The 25,009-nt window shown below is 44.0% G+C and overlaps 3 protein-coding genes across 5 annotated transcripts in view; 2 read left to right on the plus strand and 1 right to left on the minus strand.

Annotated features, from left to right (window-relative positions):
• LOC147653239 (uncharacterized) overlaps positions 1-25,009 on the plus strand; it is a 628,925-nt gene that overhangs the window by 600,468 nt on the left and 3,448 nt on the right. For 2 of the 3 annotated variants that reach the window (XM_086890275.1, XM_086890277.1), the window contains 7 exons: positions 7,004-7,099; positions 20,701-20,773; positions 21,158-21,385; positions 22,970-23,099; positions 23,366-23,464; positions 23,609-23,752; positions 24,587-24,701. The gene's annotated coding sequence lies outside the window, so the exon portion shown is untranslated. Of the gene's footprint in view, positions 1-7,003; positions 7,100-20,700; positions 20,774-21,157; positions 21,386-22,969; positions 23,100-23,365; positions 23,753-24,586; positions 24,702-25,009 lie in introns of all 3 variants that reach the window. The other variant, XM_086890278.1, reaches the window with a different exon arrangement.
• Positions 12,060-13,282, minus strand: LOC147653240 (uncharacterized). Its single transcript, XM_086890274.1, has 2 exons — positions 12,851-13,282; positions 12,060-12,540 (listed from the first exon to the last, which is right to left on the minus strand). The coding sequence occupies exons 1-2, from the start codon at positions 13,103-13,105 to the stop codon at positions 12,343-12,345; spliced, it is 453 nt and encodes a 150-aa protein (XP_086746400.1). The 5' UTR covers positions 13,106-13,282; the 3' UTR covers positions 12,060-12,342.
• On the plus strand, positions 14,252-18,093 carry LOC147653241 (uncharacterized). Its single transcript, XM_086890273.1, has 2 exons — positions 14,252-14,308; positions 15,176-18,093. Exon 2 carries the CDS (start codon positions 15,356-15,358, stop codon positions 16,871-16,873), a length of 1,518 nt encoding a protein of 505 aa, XP_086746399.1. The 5' UTR covers positions 14,252-14,308; positions 15,176-15,355; the 3' UTR covers positions 16,874-18,093.

Genomic DNA, 25,009 nt, shown 5'->3' on the forward strand with positions numbered 1-25,009 from the left:
TTCTGAGTGTCAAACTGTTAAATCCTGTTCAGAGAAGCTGTCTGACAGCGCTTGCTCATCGGTGGTTGATGAACATTGCTCTTACAGGCTCTGTTTAAAAAACCCTCAGCCCTTACTGCAGTTTTTCTTTTCCCACTCGTGATTCAACAGAGTAGAATGTCACTTGTTGATAATGGCATAGATCAGTTGTCAAACTCCAAGGCTGAATTAGCAGAAATATTAAAATTCTCTAGGTTTGGGGTTTTTTTGGTGGCAAGGATTTGAGGTGAGAAGCTGCCAGCTCCTGTCATTACCAAGGTCTCAAATTTGCACTTCTTTTTTGAGTGCAACGGGATGTTTTAGCTTGTTAACAAAGTCTCTTTGACTTGGCAGATGACAGGTGGCTTCTCCAACACAAGTCTTCATAAAAAAGTTAGGGGCTTTTTTTTTCCACAGATGTTAATTGAATACAAAAGTCCTAAAAGCAGCATTTCTGTGAAATTTTCAGGGACATTGATCTGAGGTTAGTGTTACAGTGAGGAGATGAAAATCTTTGAATTTCCACTTACAGGAACTGCAAAGTAGTACAAAACATGGGACTCAAACATTAAATGAGATCAAGGGAGATTTACATCCCTGTTGCACATACTAAATTTGTGTTTTGTGCATTTGGGAAGTGTGGCCTTCTTGCCTTTCTTCTCCCTCAGCAGTGAGCATAATCGTCTTTCTTGTAGATACTCCAACACCCAACCAAAGTAAATATTTAAGAAACAGATGAAAAGAGCAGGCAATTAGCTCCCCTTCTGGTGGCTCTAAGTGCATAAAGCTGCCTAATGCTTTGCTTGCTCCTTCTCCTCACTTTCAGATTCAATTTTTTTGCCTCCTTTGGCTGTGAGCCGCAGATGGTCACAGAGAATAGATGCAAAGCAAACAGATACTGTACAAGGCTGAAATCTTTTGGCACAGGAGTCCCCATCTTGCTGAACAGGAACTGGCAGCTGGCTCTCTCTCCCAGGACTGCAAGTCCCAGCTGGGGTAGGCACAGAGGGAGATGAAGCCAGGTGTTCATGGTCTCTAGCAAAGTGCTCTAAGAACTTTGGGAAATGTGAATAAATCTCTTGTGTGCTGAAGAGAAAACGAGTCAGTGTTTGGGTACAAGAAAACAAGTATGTCTTAGTCCAGGTGGCAGTGATCTTCTGAATCACTGGGATTGCAGATTTCCCTAGAGCTACAGGCATCCTGTTGTTCCTCACAATTCAGCTTTCCCTCTTGTGGGACTGAGGTATGTCCTTGAGTGCACATCACAAATCCTTGTCTTTGGCACCTCGTTTTCTGTGTGTGGAAGAGGAGGATTTGTATACTGACAATGTCATGAGCTAAGCTGCTTTAGCCGAGCCTTAAGTCATAACATGTCAAAATCTGAGTGCTCACATGAGCACAAACATGAGTAAAATGACAAGAGCTGCCTAAGAATGAGCGAGACTTGGTAGTGTGCAACAAATCATTTCTATGCTGATCACTAAAAGTCGTCCTCTAATCCCATTTTGGGAATCATTCACTTAGCATTATTCTCTTCTGTTGTACACAAACCTGCCTCCTATCCAAGGCTGTATTTTCTCCTATGACCTGGTGTGAAGTTGCTGTCTAGGCACTGGTGACCTACTTTTGGGAGAGGCATCAGGGAGGAAGGGAAAGAAATGAGGTGAGCTGTGTTTTCATAGTCCATCTCAGTGACCCAATGCAGTGCAGTCTGTCTGAGTTGCTGTTGGGTGGCTGTGTAGAGCAGCAGCAAGGTTAGCAAGCTTATGCGACTGTGGTGCGGTGCCTCTGCCCCTTGTGATGTGTCGACTTCTCCAGAGTGACAGCAAGTCAGGAGCTGAAAAATTTGGAAATATTTGCCCAGTGTGGTCCAGCTGCCAGGCATCACAGTGTCTTAATGAGCTTGTTGTCCTTCTCAGTTTCTTTGGGACAGTGAGCCAGGCAAACCAGGAATCATATTCCTTATGATGCTTAGGTGTTCATCTATGCTCAGGTGTAGTTTATATTACAGCAGCAAAAATACTTTTCTGCTTTGCAGCTTCAGAGGTTTGCATCAACAGAGAAAGAGCAACATAATGGGGTTGAGGTTTGCTGCTCATTACACAAGTTCAGAGTTCTGATTTAACAAATGCTTGGCTTTTACCAGGTGCTTGGAAAAGTGATGGGCAAGAGGCTTCAGCATTTCCTGCTTCAGCAAAGATTTGATTCTTAATCTTAATTTGAGAAATTCTCCTTTAAATCAAGTCCACTTCTATTTTTCTTTTCCTCGGTCTCCCTCAACCATGGTTTTGTACCTTGTGTCCAGTTCATAGCATTAAGTCAGAGGTCAAGGTCTCCTTTTAGTGTGTGTCCATATAATACAGAGAAAAGCTGACATCTTGTTAATAGCTTTTAGTTGCTGTTACAGGGACACCCTGATAAATACCATCCAGGTCAGCACAGTGTCTGTTTGAATGTATTCTGTAAAGCAGTTGTTATTATATAGAAGTTAATTAGTACTAATTAGTTTCTCTGTTGACAGAGTTGTAAAGAAGCCAAGTAATTTTTTTTCCTTTTTTAGTGGTGTCCTTTGCTGTGATAAAGCCATGTTGGTACATTTGCACTTCTTAATTTTATTCTCCAGGACTTTCACCAATGCACAAAGTACTAAAAGCTTTTCTAGAAGTAACTATCAAGCAAAAAAATGAATAATTTACCATATTAGACAATTATCCTGCCAAAGAGCTCTGTGTGACCAGACACCATGCTTGGCATGAGGAGTATATCCACTCTGTAAGAAATCCTTTTGGGTGTTCCCTTCAACACCAGCAAAATAAGAATGATTGAATACAACTGTACTCAATATTAAAACTTATTTTGGACCACGATCATATGAAAATAGGAAAAAAGCTATCTGGAAACTTTAGTTAGTCATAATTCCAATTCACTAATATAAAAGGTGTAGTTTAACTTTCATGACACTGAAACTACAGCTGTTTTCTCTCTAGTGTTACATGAGCAGCTTGTGTAGTTGTCTGTTACTTGGTAATGCTTGCATTCCTGAATCCAGAAGATGTTTGGTAACTGAAGGAGCCAAATGCAGCTTAAATTGCTGGTATTGTTTTGCTGGACTGTAAAATTGCAGGATAAGAAATATTTGGGCAAGTGGAGCCTGGTGCTGTTTAGTGTTTGTTTTTGCTTGCATAAACCATCCTCCTTTTCAGAGAGTAGACTGATGAACTTTGCAGTATGTGTGCAATTTTAAAATATTTGTTTTCGGTGACAAATAATTCTCTCTAGATTTTGTTTCCTGCATGTACCCATTTGCATTTTAAAAAAAAAAATTATGGATGTTTTTTTCCTTTGTGCAACATGGAAGTCTACATCTTTCACTATAATAAAGTGCTGTACTTGAGGTGAGTGGGAAAGGTTAAGAAAAATCATGAAGGGTGTTAGTTTGAAGTTACTTGAAGGCTGTCAAGAAATCAGTTTGGTCTCTAGAGCAATCATGCTCACTCTCAAGATAATACCATTTTATAAATATTCTACTTGCTTATATTCCTTCCAGTGTTGAAACAAGTCATTTCTATGCTCAGCCAAGCTGTAGGTCCTAACACAGATTTCCTCTTAACGTGGATTTGCTTCACGTTGTCTGGATGATGCGGTGAGTTCTTGAAGCCAGTCTGAAAGGCAAAAGCCTGGGTTTAAACAACACTGATTTGTCAGGGACTGGTGGAAATGAGTTTGCCAAGGCTGTATCAAGTGTAAGAATGCCAGACAGATTTCAACTTCTTTGCAGTTTAAATCTAGTTCAGCTGGACTGTCTCTTGGTTTGGTGTGTTGAGTGCATCTCGCCTCTTTCTAATCTCAGTTTAAATGGCAGATAAAATTTCTGCTGTTGGTGACTACAGTCAGTGTGGTTTTGGTTATTTATGCAGCTTCAATTACAGAGCTTGTGTACAGTTTTAGATTTTAGGGGTTGACATCCGTGTGTACAATTGCAGTCGCACTGATGATGCAGTTAGTAAATATTTGCTGTAGTCCCTGTGACTTGAAGCCATTTCTGTAAGAAAACAGTGAGTACTTGTTCTTTGTAGTTTACAGTCATGGAGCAAAATTGATTTAATTGTTTTCTCCACCAATTTGTTTCCTTTGTGTTTTCTAGCTTCTCCCAGTTTAAGGTGAGCTTGTTTAGCTTTTGAAATGAAAATTTTTAGGTTTTTTTCATGCTTTTTCTTGCTTAAATGCAAAAGGAGCAGCCCTAGATGTGTAGAAACTGGATATATAAGGAAGGTTGTAATATTTAAGTGTCCAAGTTTCTGATTGAGACTAAATGGTTTTTTTGATTAGTTGCCTAACTAGTTGGTTTTGCCACCTGAGAAGAAACTGGGAGATAATTTTGTTTGCTTTTTCATGCAATTATCGAATATGATGTATCCTGAACTATTTCCAATATTTTTGTAGGTTATTAGTTTCAGGAACAGTGGATATAGTAGTTGAGCAGCATTCTTAAATAATATCAAGGTAGTTTCTTTTATGATGAATGAAAAAAGGGACATTTCCATTTATTCCCATTTTGTTGACCTGCTGCCTGGAAGAAAAGCACAGAGAGAGGGCTTTTAGCTTGTCACCCTGCTAATATTTAGTAATGTAACAACATAAACCTTTTTTATTTGATGGCTGATGTCTGCTGCCATCGATTCAATCACCACCTGTGGCTGACTGGAAGGAAAGAAATTTTTGTGTCTTTTCCTTTTAGACAGACAGATATGAGGAGAGGAGGAGTGGGGCTGGATTATTGTTTCTTAGCTACATCTGTGGTGGTGAGCTCTGACTAAATGCTGAATGCCTTGAGTTAGGATGAGGGAGGGATTTGTTCCCTTCCCTTTTGTTTTTCTCAGGATTGAAGGACTTGCTGTGCTCTGATGCTGGCTCTTGATACTGCCAGGGCTAAGAGAAGAGAAATGGGGATTGAGTGAGGGAAGTTTTGATTTGGAATAAGTTACCAACAGATCCTGAACCCCCAAAACATAAGGTACACGTTCAGCTGATTTTTTGGTACCATCTTAAATTGCAACAAGCAATCAGCGAATAACGAAGGAAGCTGGCACTGAGCTTTACGTTCCATGGCATGACAGTAATCCTTCATGGGAAACACAGGAGATTGCAGAAATTGTGTGATGCATCTCTGCACAAGCTCCTGTTTTCTTTGCATGATGGCTGCTGTGGAAAATGCCAAGTTTTAAACTTCCTTGTTACACTCATGGCTGAGGTTTGTAAGAAGTAATCATGGCTGTGTACATCTCTCTATGTGCTGTAAACTTTGGAGCTGTATCTTTTTCAATGCTTACCTGCTAATGATAAGAAAAGAGAAGCTTGTTTTTCCAAGTAGAATTGTTTTATAGCAGATTAGCCTGTTAAAAATTCAGTAACGTGGCATCATTAGTTTTAATTATTTGAGATGCCATAATTAATCACTCAAGTATCCATGTATATTAACAGTGTCTTTTTAATATCCTGCCTTTGTAGGTGTGAGAGTTGTGTCTTCTGACAGGGATAAAAACAGGGAACAATTTTGTTTGCTGTTATTTAGCACGACAGGCCTCTTAGCTTGTCAGTTGACCAGCACTAAAAGTCCTGGAATGTATTCCATGTTTTCTTAGAAGTCTATATTATACAGTATATACTATATATTTATTCTTCTATAATAGAATTGCTTAAAAAAAACCCTGAAGGCAAGAAGAATAGGAGAAATTGATTTTGTCTTGTCCAGTTATTTGGATAAGTAAGTTAATGCATTGTGGTGTAGCCCCTGTTTAATAAACCACCTTTTATTACTGTGGTAAATGTCATTTTACATGAGTTTTAACCTCTTCCTTCTACTGAGCAAGTCCCAGTGTTGAGTGGTAGAGCTCTTTCCTTCAGAGCCAGCTGGTGCCTCAGGACCAGAGCACATTACCCAGGCACTGTGAATGCTTGAGCAGGAGAAGTTATCCTACTTGCTGGGCCTCCTGAGCCTTGAAATCCTTACATCTGTAGATTTCTGTGCTTGTCGGTCTCCTTGGATGTGGAGAATTATGTGGGGAGGTGTAAGTTTCTTTGGAGATAAGAAAAGCTGAGAATGTAGTGCCTTCTCCCCTACAGAGAAGAGTTGTTTTCCTGTAGCTGAAGTTATGAGGTCTCGCTCCTTAATAAGGATTTTGTAGGGCAAAAAAAGAGTGAATATTCTAGCAGAGGTGACTTTTGAGCTGTAGACTGTCAGTGTCTCTACATCTGATAAGCTAAAGAATTTAAAGATGAATTCCCCCCTCCTTTATGGAATGGAGATCTGAGTCTTCTCATTGGTGTCCTTCTACCATTTTACATTGCAGATGCATTTTGATTCTGAATGTTTGCTGAAATTTTAGCAATGCCTTATATTGTGTGAAAAATGAAGTTGTGTGTTTTCTTTGCATAAGGAAATGCTTTGGATGATATCTTTTCAGTGTGTTTAAGAGAAGATACAAAGTTGCATTAAAATGAACTTCATACCTTCATGTTACTGCATCATTCAGAATTTCTATTTTGGCCAACCTTTGTTTCTTTCAAGGAAATTTTTTACTGCTATGGTTAAAGTGTGAGAAATGCAGTGTAGAAACATCCCAGAAGGTTTTCAATGACTTTCATCTGTAAAACTGAACAGGTAAAAGCTGGTAAAATGCACATTTCAAATGGTTCTAGAAGTAATGTACTTCATCTTGAGAAAAATAATTTATTTTGGTATGAAGTCTGTATTGTAGCCGTGAGGTGCAGAGTGTTAGCAGCAAACTTGGTGGCTCCCCTTAGCAAGACCCATAGAATTGCATCAGGTGACCTATTGAGATAAAGTCAACCTACACTCAAGTTGTTGATTATTTCTAAGTGGAGAAAATGTAGGGTTTCTTTGTCTCTAAAAGACTGGAAAAGAGCTTCTGTCATTGCCAGCACTACCAAGGACATGTCATTGTTCAATTGGTGTCTTTTTCAGCTTTGAACAGGGCTCTTTGAAAGTGATTGACGCCTGCCAATGAAGTCCTTGGCTCCCGAGCTTGTAACATCACTGGTAATTTAATTACATGGAGAGGTAAGAGCTTGCTTGGAGAAATATGAAGATGGACAGGAATGTGATTTTTGTCACATCACGTTTTTTCTTTCTCTAATTCATCTCAAGTTGTTATCACAAGCCCTGTCTTGACATGGACTACTTAGAGTAATTGCCTGAATTTGCCTGCTTCATAGCTTTATTTTAAGGCAGTTTGGATTACTGAGTTTTTGGGTGGTTTTCAAGATGGTGAGCTACTTTGCAGAAGTGTCTTTCAGGAAGTATGTGCCAAAACAATTAGTCCATTATTTCTGCTTCCAATCCAATGTTGTCAAGGTCTTGCAGATTTGAGGAACTAAACTTGAACTTAATAAGCTTGTGTACCGTTTCTAGGAGGAGATCGAGTGAATGAAATGGCTTGAGACAAGCTCATAGCTTCAAGACAGGTGAAATCCTGTCTGTCAGACATTAAACATCAGGTTAGCCTTTGGAGGGACCCATTCCTGGTTTATCCCGAAGGGCTGCGGCCCATGAGGAAGACCCCTGCTGAAGTAAAGGGGAAATACGAGGAAGGAACAAGAGGAAAGACACTATTTTGATTAAACACATCCCCCCATTCCTCATGCCCTCTGTGCCACTCGGTTGTGGGAGGAGGAGGTAAAGAAATAGGGAATGAAGGATTGGTGTTTGCTCTGGAAAGAAGGGATGGGGAGGTTATTTTAACCTTTTTCTTTTAGTTTTTTTCCTCATCATCCATCTTTATTTTTAACTGGTGATACATTAAACTAATTTATCCTTAGATCTGTTTTGCCTGTGATAATAAGTGGAAAATAATCACCCTGTCTTTATCTTGACTCAAGGGCTTTTTCATCTTACCAGCCTGTTGTGTTGTGGAGAGAGAGTGGCTGGCTGGGTGTGGGGTCCTCACATCTGGACAACATCAACTTGCCACAACTATTTGATGATGAGATGAAGGAATAGATATATATATATTTTTTAGGTGTTAGTCCTTAAATTTGGTGTAAACCTGCTTGGTAGGATTAGTGTCCCAGTCATAACTTCTTTCATTGTTTCTCCTAAAGGAGTAGCTTTGAAGGGTGAGAAAAATCCCACCTTGCCCAAGCAGACAAGTGTAATTGGAAACACAGGTGGTATTTCCTGTTCTCTGCAGCAAGAGAACTTTGTCTCCCCACAGATTTACAGCCCCATGACAATCATTTAATCACATTTATCTAAAATCATAATTGCCATTTCTTCAGTTGCCGCTGTCTTTCTTTCCCCCCGCCACCTTTATGAGTGCGGGGGGGCCGCTGCTAGAACTCAGATCGGGAGCGCAGCACGGCAAGCGCTCTCTCTCCTTCCCGCGTCTCCCTGCTGGAGCGCGGGGGGAGCGTGAGGGCGAGCCGTCTCGCGCACGCGCGGGGCGAGCGAGGCCGCCGGCCCCCCACCCCGCGCTTTCTCGACGGTGCTTCGGACGCGCGGGGGGGGCGATGCCTGCCATGGGCCTGGCCCCGGCTTCTGATCTGGGCTTGGGCTCGGCTTTTTCAGGGTTCTCGCGGCCGGCCGGTGGCCGGCCGGTGGCGGCGGGCAGGCGCAGGGGGAGCGAGGTTGTTGCTCTCCTTCCCCCCGCCGCTTCTCTGCCGGGGGGAACCGTGCGCCCCGCCACGTTGGTACACGGGGGGTTTGCTTGGGCAGCCCCCCCCCCCCCCCCCCGGCGGCGGTGGCCCGTGGCATTCTGGACCCGCGCTCGGACTCCTCGGCGGGGCCCTGCGCGCCGGGGGCTGAAGAGAGGCCCCTCTGCTGGCAAAACCCGCGCGCTGAGCTCCGCGGATGGCGAGCGCTTAAACCTCTCTGGAGAGGGAGATCTCTGGGCCGCAGATTGCTCTCGCTCGCCGCCAAAGTCCTCTGAGGGTCCGGGCAGAGTTAAAAGAGCACTATGCAGCTCATCCACGGTTTCATCTCCCGGTCCCTTATCTTGTACAACGGAGGAACTTTCGGCATCAAAGTTTCTCATCCCGGTTTTACTGTCCGCAGACTGGCTCTGTTTCAGCGCTTTAAAAAGCACTCCCCAGGTGGCTGCCAGGCTACACACGCTGATATCTCCGTTAATGAATTCTGACTATAAATGGTTCTCTATCGACAGCCAAAGTTCGAGATCAAAGGCATTGTCCATAGTTATATCAAAATCTTGCTCTTTCACCCACTGAAATAAAGCACGCATGGCATCTTCAGAAACACTGAGTCCCATGCGGGGCAGGGCATCCTGCCATGCAAGGTAGGCAAGCTGTTCATCAGCTGAAGTACAGTTCCCCATTATGAGGACTTTATCTTGGCGGCTCCGTGAATGCAATTATGCACACGCTATCGGCTCAGACCCGGGAATTTTGAGCTCTGCTTCGCCAAGATGGCCGTTCCAAGCCCGCTCACCGGCAGGGCTCCACTATCCCGTTGGTTTCCAGAACCAACTTCCTCTAGGAAAGCCCGGGAGAATTCCACTTACCCCTCTAGGGGGAAGGGCTGGCTTTTTCCCGCTCGCTGCTTACCCTCAGGGGATTAGCAGATCACGTCGGTTGCTTTCTGACTTCGGGGGTCAGCTGCACTTCACGTCGGGTTACCGGACCTCAGGGGTCGGTTCAACTTCACGTCGGGCGGTCACCAGATGTCGTTTTGATTGGGAACGGCTAGAAAGAACGACACTGGACTCTCAAGGGAGTCACAACACGAGAATTCCTTAGTTTATTACTTCAGGCCTGTCTTATAGACAGATACGTGGAAAGTACAGAAAGGAAACTCTTATTGGTTAGCAAAGTGCTACATCACCATCATTGGTCAGGGGCACTCTGCCCCCCTGACTCTCTCCTGCAAGAGGAAACAAGAGGCTGCAAAACAACACCTGCAAGGCTGTTTAGTGTCCCTGAGAATTGTTTTAATTCCTTCTCATATTTTTCCCAGGATACTTTCTCAGGCAGCCTGAGGAGCCATGCGGCCTGAAATTTGTACAGGCACTGTGGTTCAGATTTAGCATCCATAACCGCACAGCATGTGCTGTACAGGAAATTGCACATGAGGAGCTGCAGACACTGAAGAGAAGATGTGGGTTTCTTTTTGTAGTCAAGGCCCCCATAGTGAGATTGCTTTTCTTCATTTTATACAGATTGAGCATGGTTGTGAAACACAATGGAATGAGGCAGTAAATGGGCGATGAGCTGTTTTGCTGACGTGCCAGTACTAAAAAGACCACTCCTCTTCCCTAGTTCAGGATAATACTGGAGGTTTTCTGAGCAATTACTTGATTCAAACATTCATTGCTTATGAATGGCATTTGCTTCAGAAAACTGCATAGAGATCTAATGAAATGGTAATAAAATAATTCATGCATACCACATAATATAAATTATTGTGCAGCACAACCATTCAGTTTTTGAAAAAAAAATAGAAGAATAGTTCCTATTTAAAATACCATTATTTCTATGAAAACAGAAGGTGCTTTTGAGCATTTTCTCTGACAGAAAGCAGATTTTAATAATTAGCTCAGAAACTGAAGCTAATATTTTTAAAGTGTTGTGCAAAAGAAAAAAAATCACCTTAGCAGTGCACATTTCATTATAAAAACGCACTATAAGCAGTTCATGCTCTTAAAATGTAAAATAGGAAGTGGCCTATATTATGAAGTTCTTGACAGCTCTAGACAGAGTAAAAGGATTAATATTTATGCAAAGTCTTAATCCCGTGAAAAGTTATATCTTGATTGATATCACCTTTGCAATTCTGTTGGAAGAACACCCACAGCAGATATTAATATCTGCTTTGTGGTGGTTTAAATCATAAACTTGAAGGTGTAATTGTTAGCAAAATTTCTTCTGTGTCTCTGCACGAGACTGTGCCACAGCTTAATGTGTATGGTGGCACTTAAGCAACTACTTATTTGTGTATTTCTATTCACAGCACCAACAAAGCACTTCAGTTATCACTGAAAGAATATTTGGCATTAAGAAACTAGGACTATGACAGGAGTGTTGGAACAAGATTGTCTTTAAGGTGCCTCCTGACACAAAAGCTTTTGAGGTTCTTTAATTAAAGTCTGTAGATATGGAAGTGCAGTGAGACAAGTTATACCAAGAGTTTCTTGCTAAATTCCTAAAACTGGAGATTCCCAGCCTATAAACTCTTGTGTTTTTCAGTAAGCCAGGTAGGAATCTTGTGTAGTGTTTTAGATTGAAGCAGCCAAAAGTGGTAAATGATGAGTGAGGCTTACTGCCAAGGTTGGGGCATGAAATAGAAGGTTATGACTTGTATGTGAAGATGCAGGCTTTCAAATTTGAAGCCAATATTCCCACAGGCAAACAAATCTAAGACAGTAAAAATCAATTTTTCTTCTATCATTTTTCTTCTCCCGTTTAAATTGAAATACAGCCTTTGCTTTCAACAGGAAAAAGTAACTAATTGGTTCAATACCATAGCACATGTTTTAATATTATTCATTCAGACCCAGCTCTGTGATAGTTTGGAACTGGCATGTACTTACAGAAGGATAGTTTCCTGAGTCCAGTGCACTGTTTGATTGTGCACTTCCCATTAGTGGGTTAGTGCATGCTAATTTTCAGGGAAAAATGATTCAAGGGCCTGAATTCAGCCCTTGCCTGGATGCCAGGGGAGACATCCCTGGATTTGTCTCCAGACAGCTTTCCAGGGAAGATCCTGCTCCTTTCCTGGTGCCCCAGAGTGCTGCAAGCCCCCCGTCCTGGGGCCATCGTGATGCCTGCTGGGGCCTTTAGGGTCCCCCCTAAAGTGCAGACAGGGTTTGACTGCAAACTTCCTTGGAAGGTGGAGGCAGGTGAATATTGTCCACCTTCTTCTTTCCTGCTGCCCTCCACCCTCTTGCAAAGCCTGCTGGGGCACTCGGGCTCTCCATTGCAGGCAGTCTGGAGCTGCCATGCAAAGCCATCTCCCAAGGAGTCCCCAGGTCTCAGGTGCAACCTCAAGAAAATGACACAGCAACGTGTAGAAAACGTGAACTTTATTCACTTGACTACTTCTAAAATCTACAATCCAACGTTACTAGAAGACTATGGGGTAAGAATCTTAAGGCTAAAAAACTTCAATACTTCAACTGTTTAGAACTGAACACTAAGGGAAAGGTCAACTTCTTGGGGGAAACGTGGTGGGGAATCGAACAACAACAGAGGTGTGGCTAACTTGTAAGGTGGGGAACGTCGCAGTGCCTGGGCTGGGCACTGATCACCCATTCCCCATAAGGTTCTGTAGATGGAGCGCAACGCTGGAAGTCAGAGCTGGGGGGTGGTGCAGAGTCTCCTGTCAATGCCCTCTTTTGCCGCCATCTTGGTGGTTGGTTGAGGACTGTCACAAAGGAGCAGCCGCATCAGGTCACGGTTGTCCATCAGCAGCTGCATCAACTCGGTGGGACAGCCGAGTCTTGGATGGCGGCGGGGCCCCGCACGGCCCGAAGGGCTCTGGAGATTCCGCTGCAAGGCAAAGCACAGGGATCCCCATGGAAGAGGCAGAGGGGCGGAGCGGGGCCGGCACCTGTGGGGCTGCCTTTGGCCTGGGAGACAGAGGCTCGGGCTGAGTTGGGCTGGGCTGGCCCGGGGAAGAGGCTGCAGCAGGCAGAGCTCTGCCGCCTCTGCTTGGTGCTGTCCATGGGGCTCAGCCCCTGGGCCGCATTCCCCAGCCAGGAGCTCAGGCCCCTTCTGCCGCAGGGCATTGGCCAAAGGGTGCCCAAGAGGCCCTCAAGGTCTGCCCCATCCCTGCCTGAACCCCCACCCCCTGCCTCACCTCTCGCCAGCGTCTCTGAATTCTTCTTCCAAGGGCCCATCCCATGGCCATTCCTATGATGAGCAGGTCGATGAGCAGGAATGTCCTGGCCGCCCACCGGATGCGCTCAGGGTCCGTCTCGTCCAGATGGCAATCCTTCAGAACCAGAGGAGAGGCATCCGCGCTGCGCTCGGGTTTGCTCACAGGGTCGAGGGGATGGGCCAAGAGCAGCAGCACGTAAAGCTGCAGCAGCGTGGAGGAGCCGTGAGCAGCCATAGTGCTCTGCCAGCAGCACCGAGGCTCTGGGCGTCTCTCTGCGAGCAGCTGTGCCTGGGCTCTGGGGCGCAGCAACAGCTGGGGACAGTTGCCAGCCAGCGTGCCGTCCCCAGAGGCTGTGATGTCACAGAAGCACAGAACGCCCTGGCTGCAGAGAGCCCTGAGAGAATGTTGAGTCCAAGCTGGGAGCCATGGCGGCAAGCATGGCCAGCAGAGCGGGGCGCGAGTGCTGCGGCCTGGCTTGCCTTGCACCTGTGCCACAATGATGACTCCAGCAGCCCCCTGTCAGGCCATTGCAGAATCTGATGGCCCACGCTGGGCACAAGTTCTTCCCAATGGCCAGCGTAAACCTCCCTTGGCCCAGCTTCCAAGCCTTGTTGGCTTCTGCTCTCTCTTGTCCTTGCCTGTTGGGGAAGGTGAAACAGGGAAACCTTATGAATGTGATTGTTTGGCACTAGATTGTGAAAATATGAAGGCTAGAATCAAAGTAGAAATGAAAGCCTGCTTTGAGTTATAGGATACTGAGTACTGGTTAACCAAAGAACAATAGCCTAGCCAGCTAGAGGAGAATCCCTGTTGATAAAACAATGTCCTTCTGCTGATAAGAAGAGTCCAAAAGTAAAGAAGCAAGGAAAGAACTTGTAAAGCTCTGTAGAGTATAAAATGCAACACTGTATGTTAATATAGGGAAGCCCATAGGTTGTATGTAAATTCTTTAGTGGGTGTGTCTCATGGTGATTGGCTTCTGGTAGTTAGAATATTCACGATAGAAAAAGATATATTGGATTGTAACAAGAACTTCGCTCTCTTTGCTCTTTACTCTTTACTCTTACCTCTTACCTCTTGCCTCTTCTCTCTTCCCTCCTCCCTTTACCCCTCTCCCCCCTCTTAACTCTCAGCCCCCTTCTCCCTGTTCCTACCCCTCTCGCCTTCCCTGCTCTTTCCCTCTGTTGCTCTCTTACTCCCTCCCTCTCCCTTCCAACCTCACCTTCCCTGCTCTACCTGGTCTCTCTCCCCTCCCCCGGACCACGTGGACGCCAAGGCTGGTGGCGGACATGGGTCTCCCCTCCTTTTACTCTTATAATAAATCGCTTATACTTGAACAGCTTGACCCTGGAGAAGTCTCTCACCGCGAGCGAGTGTTTTTGCAACTCCAATATTTGGCGCCCAACGTCTGAGACCCGTCCCACGCCTTCTCCATCGGTGAGACACTTCTCCATCACTGGTAACTAGAAAGACTGGTTTTTCACCCTTTAAGGCCGTCTAGAGTGCAGTTTATGCGGCTGATCACCGTAACACTGTAACTCTTTCCCCTGTTCCGCGGCACCCTCGGCCACGGGCCGGCTGTTGCTTAGCAGCGTCAGCTCCGGAGCTTTAGAGGTATCCACCGCGTGGTTTATTCGGGGTGCAGGTTGCCAGGCGACCTCGGCACCCCTGGTTTCCGCAGGGCCCTGTGGCACTGAGAAGTGTGGCGAAGCCGCATCTCTTCTGTGCTACAAGGGATACCCCCCCTGCGTGGTTTTTTCGGGGTGCCGGTTGCCAGGTGACCTCTGCACCCCTGGTTTCCGCAGGGCCCTGTGGCATTAAGAAGTGTGGCGAAGCCGCATCTCTTCTGTGCTACACGGGACCCCCCCCCTGCGTGGTTTATTCGGGGTGCAGGTTGCCAAGCGACCTCTGCACCCCTGGTTTCCGCAGGGCCCTGTGGCACTGAGAAGTGTGGCAAAGCCGCATCTCTTCTGTGCTACACGGGACCCCCCCCCTGCGTGGTTTATTCAGGGTGCAGGTTGCTTGGCAGCGTCTGAACCCCTGGTTTCCGCAGGGTCCTGTGACACGAGAGAGGGTGGCAAAGCCACGCCTCTTCTGTGCTACACGGGACTCCCCCCCTGCGTGGTTTTTTCGGGGTGAAGGTTGCCAGGCAGCGTCTGAACCCCTGGTTTCCGTGGAGCCCCCGTGGAGCTCAGGGGGGCGTTGCAAGGCGACGTCTCACCTGGGCTGGACGGGGAAAGCCTCTACGTGGTCGAGCGAGGGGTAAACGCTGCCACAGCATCTGCACCCCGATCTCTCTAAAAGTTTTTCCACTGCAGTGTCCAAACCGTAGTTTTTAGACGGCTGTGCAGCGTGGTTATGTGCGAGTATTACTAAGTGACACCAGAGAACGGACAGGAGGTGCCTGGCCAGCACCCATCGCCCGAGCTCTGAGAGACGAGCCAACATCATTTAAATAAGAGGTGAGTCACAAACCAGTCTATCATGGGTCAAAGCTATTCAACCCCAAACAAAAAGCTGTATAAGCAACTAAAATTCTTACTGAAAGCCAGCCAAAGTAATTTGCCTAAAAGAGAACTAAAAACCCTCCTAACCTGGACTCTAGTTAATTTCCCAAACGCAAAACACTCAGATTTTTTTACCAGAGATTTCTGGGACACAGTTGGTAATAAGCTTTTTAATAACATTTCCCGCCGAGATATGGCAGCCGCTAAACTCCTCCCAGCCTGCAGAGCACTCGTAGAAATGTATGCTGACAATACACAACCCGCGGCCCCCGTACCCACGGTCCCTGCTGTGCCCCCTCCCCCCGACCATGCGGCCCCCGTACCCTCTTTCCCCGCCGGCTCCCCTCCCTTCCTGCCCGCTCAGACCTGTCTGCCCCCTCCCCCCGACCATGCGGCCCCCGTACCCTCTTTCCCCGCCGGCCCCCCTCCCTTCCTGCCCACTGACACCGGCGCGCCCCCTCCCCCCAACCACGCGGTCCCCGTTCCCCCTACCCCAGTCCCGGCACGCTCCATTCCCACCCCTCCCCCCGCCTTCCCCGTCCCACCGCCCCCCCACTTTTACCCCCCTCCTGCCGTCCAAGTTTCCCCCGATGTTGCGGTCCCGCCCCGTTCCACCGTCCCCGGCGGCGCGATACCCGCGGTCCCGCCTTCCCCCGCCGACACCGTGGTTCCCGGCTGCGCCACCCCGCCCGCCCTCGGCATCGCGGTTCCTGCAGCTCAGCTCCCCTACACCCCCTCCGTGCTGCCCGCGCTGCCTTGGTGCCCCGCGGGCTCCGCCTTCCCGGCGTCCGTGGGGCCGCGGGCCCCGGCCCCGCCGCCGTCCAGCGACACCGTTCTGTGCGGTGCGGCGCGCGCCGATCCGAAATTCGCGCTGCCGTCCACCACTCCCCCATGCTGCCCTGCGGCGCTGACGTCATGCACGCATGCGCAGTCACCGCTTCTATCGCCGATGCTCCTGCCGCCGCCGCCCCCGGGCCCCCCGTGCCACCCCCCTGTGCCAGCCTCTCAAACTGCGGAGGGGGAGAAAGAGAACAGGCACGGGACCCCGGCTCTACAACTGCTGACACCCGGGTTGCCTCTGCCACCGCCCAGCCCAGCCACTGTCGAGTCCCCGCCATGCGCCTTCACGCCCCCGCGTCCACCACCGAAGCCGCCCGACGGCGGAACACGGCCCCCGCCTGTCTCTGCCCCGCTGCTAACACCGGCACAGATCCCGTCTGTATCCGCTACACCAACAACTCTCCCCGACAACGCGAAACAGCGACAGCCACGGCCACCTCGCACCGATGTGCTGCCACTTCCGGGTTCACCTACGCGGCCACCGTCACAGCCCGTGACAAAACAGCGCGCGCGACTCTTGAATCCCCCTGCACCACCAGCAGCAGCCACGAAACACGGGGGAGAACGGGAGCGAGAAATGGAGGGAGATAAAGAAAGATTATTCACATGCAGATACTGTAGCACAAACAGTGACAGTTCAAGCAAAGGAACTTAGAAAGACTTTGAGAGAAAGTGATCTACCAGAGACGGTTCAAGAAAAAAAAAACCAAAAACAAAAACAAACAAACCCCAAAAAACCAAAATCCCGTTATTTGCATGAATGCGTGTTGTTTTTACCCTTTTGCTTTAATTTTTGTAGTAAAACTTTACCTGTAAATCAGTCCAAGATAAATACCTGGGTTGCCTTAGCCAAAGACTGCAAGCTTTGATACCATCTGTTTGTCTGATCATACTGTTCCCATTCATACACAGCTGCAAAATTTGAAAAATTTAGCCAACCAAACTCATTGATAATTCTAAAGTGAATCAATATGACCGTCAAAAGTTAGAGAAGCTGGACAATTTGTTTAAAGGTTTAAGCTTTGCACCTTGGCTAAGAGAACTCTGTAAAATAAGCTTAATTGTTTTAGTAAGTGTTAATTGTAGTCTTAGCAACAGTACCCATTATACTTCAGTGTGTGCAAAAACTAACAAGACAGTTTCTATTATCTTAAATAGTTCATCGAGACAGGGGAGATGTTGGGGAAGGTGAAACAGGGAAACCTTATGAATGTGATTGTTTGGCACTAGATTGTGAAAATATGAAGGCTAGAATCAAAGTAGAAATGAAAGCCTGCTTTGAGTTATAGGATACTGAGTACTGGTTAACCAAAGAACAATAGCCTAGCCAGCTAGAGGAGAATCCCTGTTGATAAAACAATGTCCTTCTGCTGATAAGAAGAGTCCAAAAGTAAAGAAGCAAGGAAAGAACTTGTAAAGCTCTGTAGAGTATAAAATGCAACACTGTATGTTAATATAGGGAAGCCCATAGGTTGTATGTAAATTCTTTAGTGGGTGTGTCTCATGGTGATTGGCTTCTGGTAGTTAGAATATTCACGATAGAAAAAGATATATTGGATTGTAACAAGAACTTCGCTCTCTTTGCTCTTTACTCTTTACTCTTACCTCTTACCTCTTGCCTCTTCTCTCTTCCCTCCTCCCTTTACCCCTCTCCCCCCTCTTAACTCTCAGCCCCCTTCTCCCTGTTCCTACCCCTCTCGCCTTCCCTGCTCTTTCCCTCTGTTGCTCTCTTACTCCCTCCCTCTCCCTTCCAACCTCACCTTCCCTGCTCTACCTGGTCTCTCTCCCCTCCCCCGGACCACGTGGACGCCAAGGCTGGTGGCGGACATGGGTCTCCCCTCCTTTTACTCTTATAATAAATCGCTTATACTTGAACAGCTTGACCCTGGAGAAGTCTCTCACCGCGAGCGAGTGTTTTTGCAACTCCAATACTTGCCCACCTGGCTGGCGCTGCCGTGTTGCTCGCTGACCTGTCTGTGGGAGAAGAGGCTGTGCCAATGAGTGCTGCTCAACTTTGAGGCCATTCAAAGGAGGATTTGATTGTGCCTGCTGTGGGAAGAAGGAATATGCGTGCACATGGCCACTTCCCCTAGGTTTTACCCCAGATTTTCATGAGCAGCTGTCCTAGTGAAAGTCAAGTCTGTTTTAGTGAGTATTTGAGGGCTTCCAGAACACAGTGCCATCTCAGGGGAATTCTGCTGGTTGAGTTCTACTGAGGCTTTGAGATGAGTTGCAAATCCTGAAAATGTTCTTCTTGCCCAGGTAGTAATTTCACAGTTTAGACTGTGGGGATATTGATTGCTCAGTGTTGAGGACCTCGTGTAACTTTCAGCCCCAGAAATTTTCAACCTCCAGTGATTGTACTTGAGACAAAACCATTTGAAATCTTTTTTTCTGTGGACAGGAATTGCTTCGGTGTTACTTCACATCATCCATTAAAAATTTGATGCCTGGAACAAGTCCCGAGTGCTGTGTGATTTCCTTGGTCGTGTTCTTTGGAATGGCTTCCCCCCCATTTTGTGAAGCTGGCCCCAGAAAGGTCATAGATGGGTGAGAAGTTCTGAAAGGCCAAGTGGTGTAGATCTTTGCCTCCTGTTTCGAGGTCTGTGGTGAGGTGTGAGTCAACGAGCTGATCTGACGTGATGTTGAAAACACAGTTGTTGTGGTTTTAAGCAGTAACTGAAAAATTACTAAAAAATTACTTATTTCTTGCTGTGAGATATGGATTAGAGCAAGAGCAAAACAGGCTTAAAACTTAAAAGGAATAAAGAAAGTTTATTAACAAAACTACAAGAATAAGAACACCAGAATAAACTTTCAGAAAACCCTTTTATCCCGCACTCCCCACCATTCCCTTGTTCACATGACTACATAGAGACAAAAGACTTTGGAACTTTGGTGTTTAAAACAGTCCCAGTTCTTGCTAGAGTCTCTTTATCAGTGTTTGTATAGAAACAGAAATATTCTTCTGCTAATCTATGGAGTTTCTCACAAGAAAAATATTTCTGTTATAGTTTTCTCTTTGTTTGATGCCAGCTGCCCGGAAATCTGCCATCAGTTCACTCCTCCCATTTCACATCACTCTGAGGTGTGTATGGGCCATGAGTCTAGAGATATCATTTTTTAAGGATGAGTTCTTCAAAGGCAAAAGTCCTCTTCACCTGTCTCTGTGAGCTTCGCAGGAAAACAGTTTTCTCATTGCCCTGAAGGCCTCAAATCTTCGCTCCACTCTGTTCCAGCACCTCACTGTATCACAATTACTCTACTTTTTACTCAAAATCCACACTTTGAACACTCCATGCTTCCCAATATACTCTGCCATGAATTAAAGGAGTGTTTTTCAGAACATGGTTGCTCATCTCCATAGCTTTAAGAGAAAAATATTTCAGCTTATAAAGCATCTCCTTATTCCCTCTTCCCTATCTAAAACTTAAGCCTTGTTTTTGTCCTATATTTTTCTAAAACTAAAAAAAAAAAAATTGTGTTTTTCTAAAAGTGAAAAAAAAAAGAAAAAAATAAAGTAAAAAGTAGAAACAGAATAATATTTCTGAGAGGCAGGACATTTTTTAGTTTGTGTTGTCAGATGGAATGATAGTCACTTGAAGAAATTCCATATAGTAGAACATGCCACATTTGTCAATTTTAACCTGAAATTTATTAACAGGAATGTCTGTACTACGAACATGTGTTAACTATAGGAATATATTGCATGTTTTCCTACTTGTAAGAAGTAAATTTCTGTCTTTACAAGCTAACACCATTAATTTCAGCTCTTAGTTATTCCCATTGCATATTCTTTTAAACAGACTTAATCAGACAAATTTTGTGTTATTTAGCAAGTAATGCTTGGTTATTACTACAAATTCTTGAAGTCATAACACTTAAAATTGCAGTACATATATATTATTCTTACTATGATTATGTGAGTTGGCTGCTAGTCATTTAACTGTATATAAGGTCTTACTATTTATTAGTGCAGTTACTTAAAATAAGTGTCTTGGAAATTGTTTTTAATTTTAGATTTAAAATTGTTCTTACTAAAGTTGATTTATTAAAGATTGGACAATGTATATTTAATAATTAATGTTCCCCAGTGATATTTATTATCAGTCAGGATTCACTTTACAGTCAATAAATAACCTAAAAAATCTGAATTTTGTAGCCAGTTTTGTCTAATTCTTAGAGCAATGCTTTGGGAAATTGGAGATATATATATATATATATGAATATAAATATGTATATCTGATATATACCTTTTTTATGAAGGTTTTGTCCTACTACTTCAAATGTTTCTTTTTGTTTCCTTTTTCCTAACATATATAAAATTTTCTTAAACATATTTAAAGCTACCAGCTTGTTATTCTAACAAAACCCTGTGAAAATAAATTATTTTTATTAATACTCTACATGTCAAAACCTTGCAGTCAGTCAAATAACAGAAGGAGTGTTCATTGTCTCTCTCCCCCACTGATGCTGTTCTAGGAGTTGGAGTTAGAAGATTCAGACATCAAGTGAAACAGTGAAAGATGATAAGAAAACACTTGATTCTCACAAGGTATTTCCTACTAAAAGAGATTGTTTTGCAGTTTTGTTTGCTCTTGATACTATTTTGAGTAAATCTGAACTCCTAAGACATGCTCAAGGCAATTAAATATTTATGCTCCCCAAACTGAATTTTTTAAGCAGCATTTTCTGTTTACAAGAATCAGGTTTGGTTTGGTTTTATCTCTTTTCTTTCAGGTTACAAGACAGATTTTTTTATTATTATTATTATTATTATTATTTTCATTGGGGGAAAAAGATATGTATTTATGGTGTCTGTGAAGACTTTGCTCAGCTGAAAAAAGTAATAGGTAACATGAGTATAACATTGTGTTCTTCCATATTTCTATTTTTAAGTCCTATTACATGTGATATTTTCCATTTTGCCTTCTATTAGGCCTGAAATTGGAAGCTATTTAAAACCTAACAAACCCTGGAGTTTATCCCTGTTCTTTGAATAGCAACAGAAGTATGGCTCTTATGGTTTGACACATCAGTGAAGAACAGCCTCTGCTCTGCAGCAGGTACTCAAGTGGAACTTTTGCAAGTGGGCTCTCATCAGGAGTGAAACACTGGCTGCTGACTCTGCTGCTTTTGCTCACAGACTGCTGCCTTTATGAACCAGGTTTGTCCTTCTGCCTCTTTTGTGTTTTATATAGACTTGATTACAAATGAGGCACTTGTCCTCTTACCTGGGAGTTGCAGCAGGTCAGCAGCAGCAGGAGTTACTGGCTGCTTCCCATCAGCTGACTCCTTTTAGCCAACCCTTCCCATTTCTTGCACCAATCCTATTTTTCCAAGCAATTAGGAAGAAATCTAAACCATAACTTTTACAAAATCACTTTAGGGAAGATACTGCTTAATTGTTTGCTTCATTCAAATGAACACTTCTAACATTCACTTCTTTGAGTAAGAATGCCTTTCATGAGAAGCTGCTAAAAATAGGAATTTGAGAACAGGGATGTTAAAAGTAGGGCCAGAGAGGAGCAAATTTGTTGCAGGGCAAGTTCTGTTTGCACTGAGGGAGTACTATCAATTTTGTCTCTGTCCTGTCTTTCACTGGTCCTGAAACAACAGTGCCTGCTTGAACAAACCTGCTCCTCAGGAGTGATTGGATCTGGTGCTCTGGGTGTTAGCAGCTGCAGTGCTGAACCACAGGCAGACATGAGATCTGACTGGATCAACCTTGCTAACATTTTCCTGTATAACCCGTAACTCACTTGATCAGCAACACTTGCTTGAATTTTGCCTTTTGCCTTGGCTCTTCCCACTAAATAGCTCTTGAGCTGGGAAGTGGTCCTGATCTAAGAATCTGCAGTAATTTTTAATTCTGCCTTTATAACTCAGGAAACCACAGTAACCTCACCTTCATTTTAGAATGTGAACATTTTTTGGACAAACACTGAATTGTAGCTTCATTGACATGAGCTAAAGTAAACTCTTTTAGTGGTCCTAGAGTGGTAGCTGTAAAAGGCAATCAGAGAGAAGATCCTGAATAATTTTCTTTTCCAACCAGGTTTTAATGTATTTCCCCTGCAAATCAATTCATGTATCATAGAGCTCAATTACCTGCCCATAAAATGAGAGTTGTTGCTCAGAACTGTGGAATTAGGGTTACAAGAACTGTAATGATACACTAGATAAACACTGTTGCAATACTCTCTCAGCCCTGTTAGGGTATTTTAAATTTGCAGCAGATCTCAGTAAGGATGAGAAAATGCTGAGGTGCATAAAAATAATGGAGACTGGAGGAGAAATTAGCCTTGCAGTGTTCTACAGTCCCAACATTTCCAACCACCACACCTGGTAGTGAAAATGCTGGTTTGTATTTGAAAAAAAGGAACTGCAATCAATTAAATGCACTGCCAAGTATAAATTAATTTCTGTAAGTCAAGTCCCTTAGGAACAATTCCTTAATAAAAGATCTGTTTCAAATCTACTATGTCTTCTAAAACAAACCCCAACAAAACATAGTGTCTTTATTTGACCTGTCCTAGACTTCATTTATTTATTTACAGTCTGAAGGATGAGTCAAGTACCTGCAGTGGTGCCTTTAGCAATGCAAAACAAAATATTTTGAATATTCTTATTTAGCGTTCCAGTTTTAATGAGCTTGGAGCATAGTGAAGGAGATCAGATGTTTGCAAGTTCTGGATGAGGGTAGAAATAATTAGAAAGCATCTTAAAAGTAACATCATATTTTTGTCAGGCATCTCTTCAGGGACTACTTTAAATCCCAGAATGTTCAAGAGCCATCACTGTACAAACAGAAGCTCCAACTGAACGAAACCAGAAGTGGATATGGCAAATTCTCTGGTCCAAGTGGTGATATTAATCTGGTGAGGCTCTGGATTCCCATTTCAGACATACTATCACAGCTTAAATATAGGAAAAAATTGGGATTTTACTTTGCTGTGGTCTCTTTTTGTTTTGCAAAATATGTGATAGTTAATATATGAGTAAAATCTTGTATAAAAACAGGTTGTTTTTTTTTTAACAAATAGCCAAATGCATATTACCTGCCTTGCTGGAAAATAATTGAGGTCTTCCTCTAAGAAATTTTTTCTCAGAGTGCCTTTCTTTGTGATTTGTGTTCTTATCTTAGGAAGATACAGGAGTTGCTCATTTTAATGCTGTCCAGCAGACTATTCCATGCTTTCTCAGCTGTTTGGATCTGCAGTTCAGGATTGGACCAAGAAAAATGGTGATGGGATCAAATTATTTCTATTCTTAAATGAGGACAATTCCATTTTTAAACATACACATGTGCTTCCAATGCTTTCAGTAGTCAAGGATGAAATTTTGAACAGACATGAATTCCTCAGTCTTTGTTTCTTTTTCCCTGAAGGATGGAATTTGGACTTTGCCCACCAGTGCAGTCCTTGCTATGGGCAGATGTTTCTTCTGTTCTTCTTACCAGCAGTAGGAGTGGTTGGACACTGAACCTCAAAGAAGAGGGAGCTAACATCCCTTACCTGGATAAGTCCCACAGGTAAGCACCTTGGAGAAGTTCTTCAACCAAAACCAGTTCCTGTAAGGCTTTCCAGCCCTTGACAGGAAATAAGCTGATTCCTGCAGGCTGCAACATGAAGACTTCCAGACTGAAGTGAGCATCCTGCTATAGGAAGGATTTGGGAGTAGTGAGTCATCATTTGTATGGGAAATTAATCTGTGATTTTTATTTTTTTTTTTTTTCATTTGAAGTAACATCACATCATCATAGAGAGACATTGTCTGTCATTTCTGGTGTGGATACCTGAATAACTCAGCTAGACAGGGAGCTTGATAAGGTGATACAATGCAGATATTGAAAGGAATTTTTTGGATTATTTTTTTGTAGATTCAAGCTGCAGTCCCTGATTTATTCAGGCTTTTAAGTACCATGCAAGCCTTTCCCACAGAAGAAATTCTGTTTTATGTAAATAATGCACTGTGCAGTAAGCTAGAAGAAAGCAGGGAGCAACAAAACTTCCTAGAACTTAAAATCTTCACATTTGGTGTGACTGTACAGTAAATGTTAGAAGAAAATTTTTAAAAGCTTTCTTCCTTTAAGTTCCATTGAAGCATTCACCCATTGTTTAATGTGCTTTTATTGTTACTCTCCATAAGTTTTCCCTGTTACATTTTTTTGATTGCAAATGGTTTACTGTGCTAGCTTTTTCCATTGTCACACAGTAAGAAGCCATAACTAAAGAATGATCATTTTTTTGTAATTTGAAATAATGATGGAAGCTTTATTCAAATGGAAAATATTGCCAACTCTGCTCTCCCTTGCCCCCTTGAAATCCAGTTTTAGAATTACAGAACTCTGTATTCTCCATTCCAGAAAAATGAATATGTAGACATCTGCCTGGACTAATCAAGTAATCACTGCTCTTTGTGATCTTCAATGCCGTTCTTCACTCAAAAACCTCAAAGCACAAAGAATTTTTCTGAGGCAGGTAAGAGAGCCACTTGCATTTCCTCTTTCAGTCTCGCAGCCATTCCTGTAGCTCACGTGACAATCATTTGGGCAGGCACATAAGAGTTGAAACTATGGGGTGAACTATCCTTCAGATACAGTCTCTTCCTGTACATCTTGGAAAACTCTGAACCAAATAGTGTAGTTCAGCACAGTTCAGTGCTTTGACTTTGCTAAAATGAACTTGGCAGTAGCAGCACTACTGGAATATTGTGATTCTGGTGCCTATCATGAATAATTATAAATATCAGAAAAAAATGAAGCTGCAGCAGTAGTGGAATACTGTGA

This window comes from Cyanistes caeruleus, chromosome 5 (genome assembly GCF_971803275.1).
Source record: "Cyanistes caeruleus chromosome 5, bCyaCae1.hap1.1, whole genome shotgun sequence".
Classification (NCBI taxonomy): Eukaryota; Metazoa; Chordata; class Aves; order Passeriformes; family Paridae; genus Cyanistes; species Cyanistes caeruleus.

Excerpts from the sequence above, each read along its gene's own strand:
- LOC147653240 (XM_086890274.1), bottom strand. The coding sequence starts at position 13,105 with ATGGCTGCTCACGGCTCCTCCACGCTGCTGCAGCTTTACGTGCTGCTG. Across the intron at positions 12,541-12,850 it reads TTCAGAGACGCTGGCGAGAG|CGGAATCTCCAGAGCCCTTC; the intron begins GTGAGGCAGGGG and ends TTTGCCTTGCAG.
- LOC147653241 (XM_086890273.1), top strand. The coding sequence starts at position 15,356 with ATGGGTCAAAGCTATTCAACCCCAAACAAAAAGCTGTATAAGCAACTA.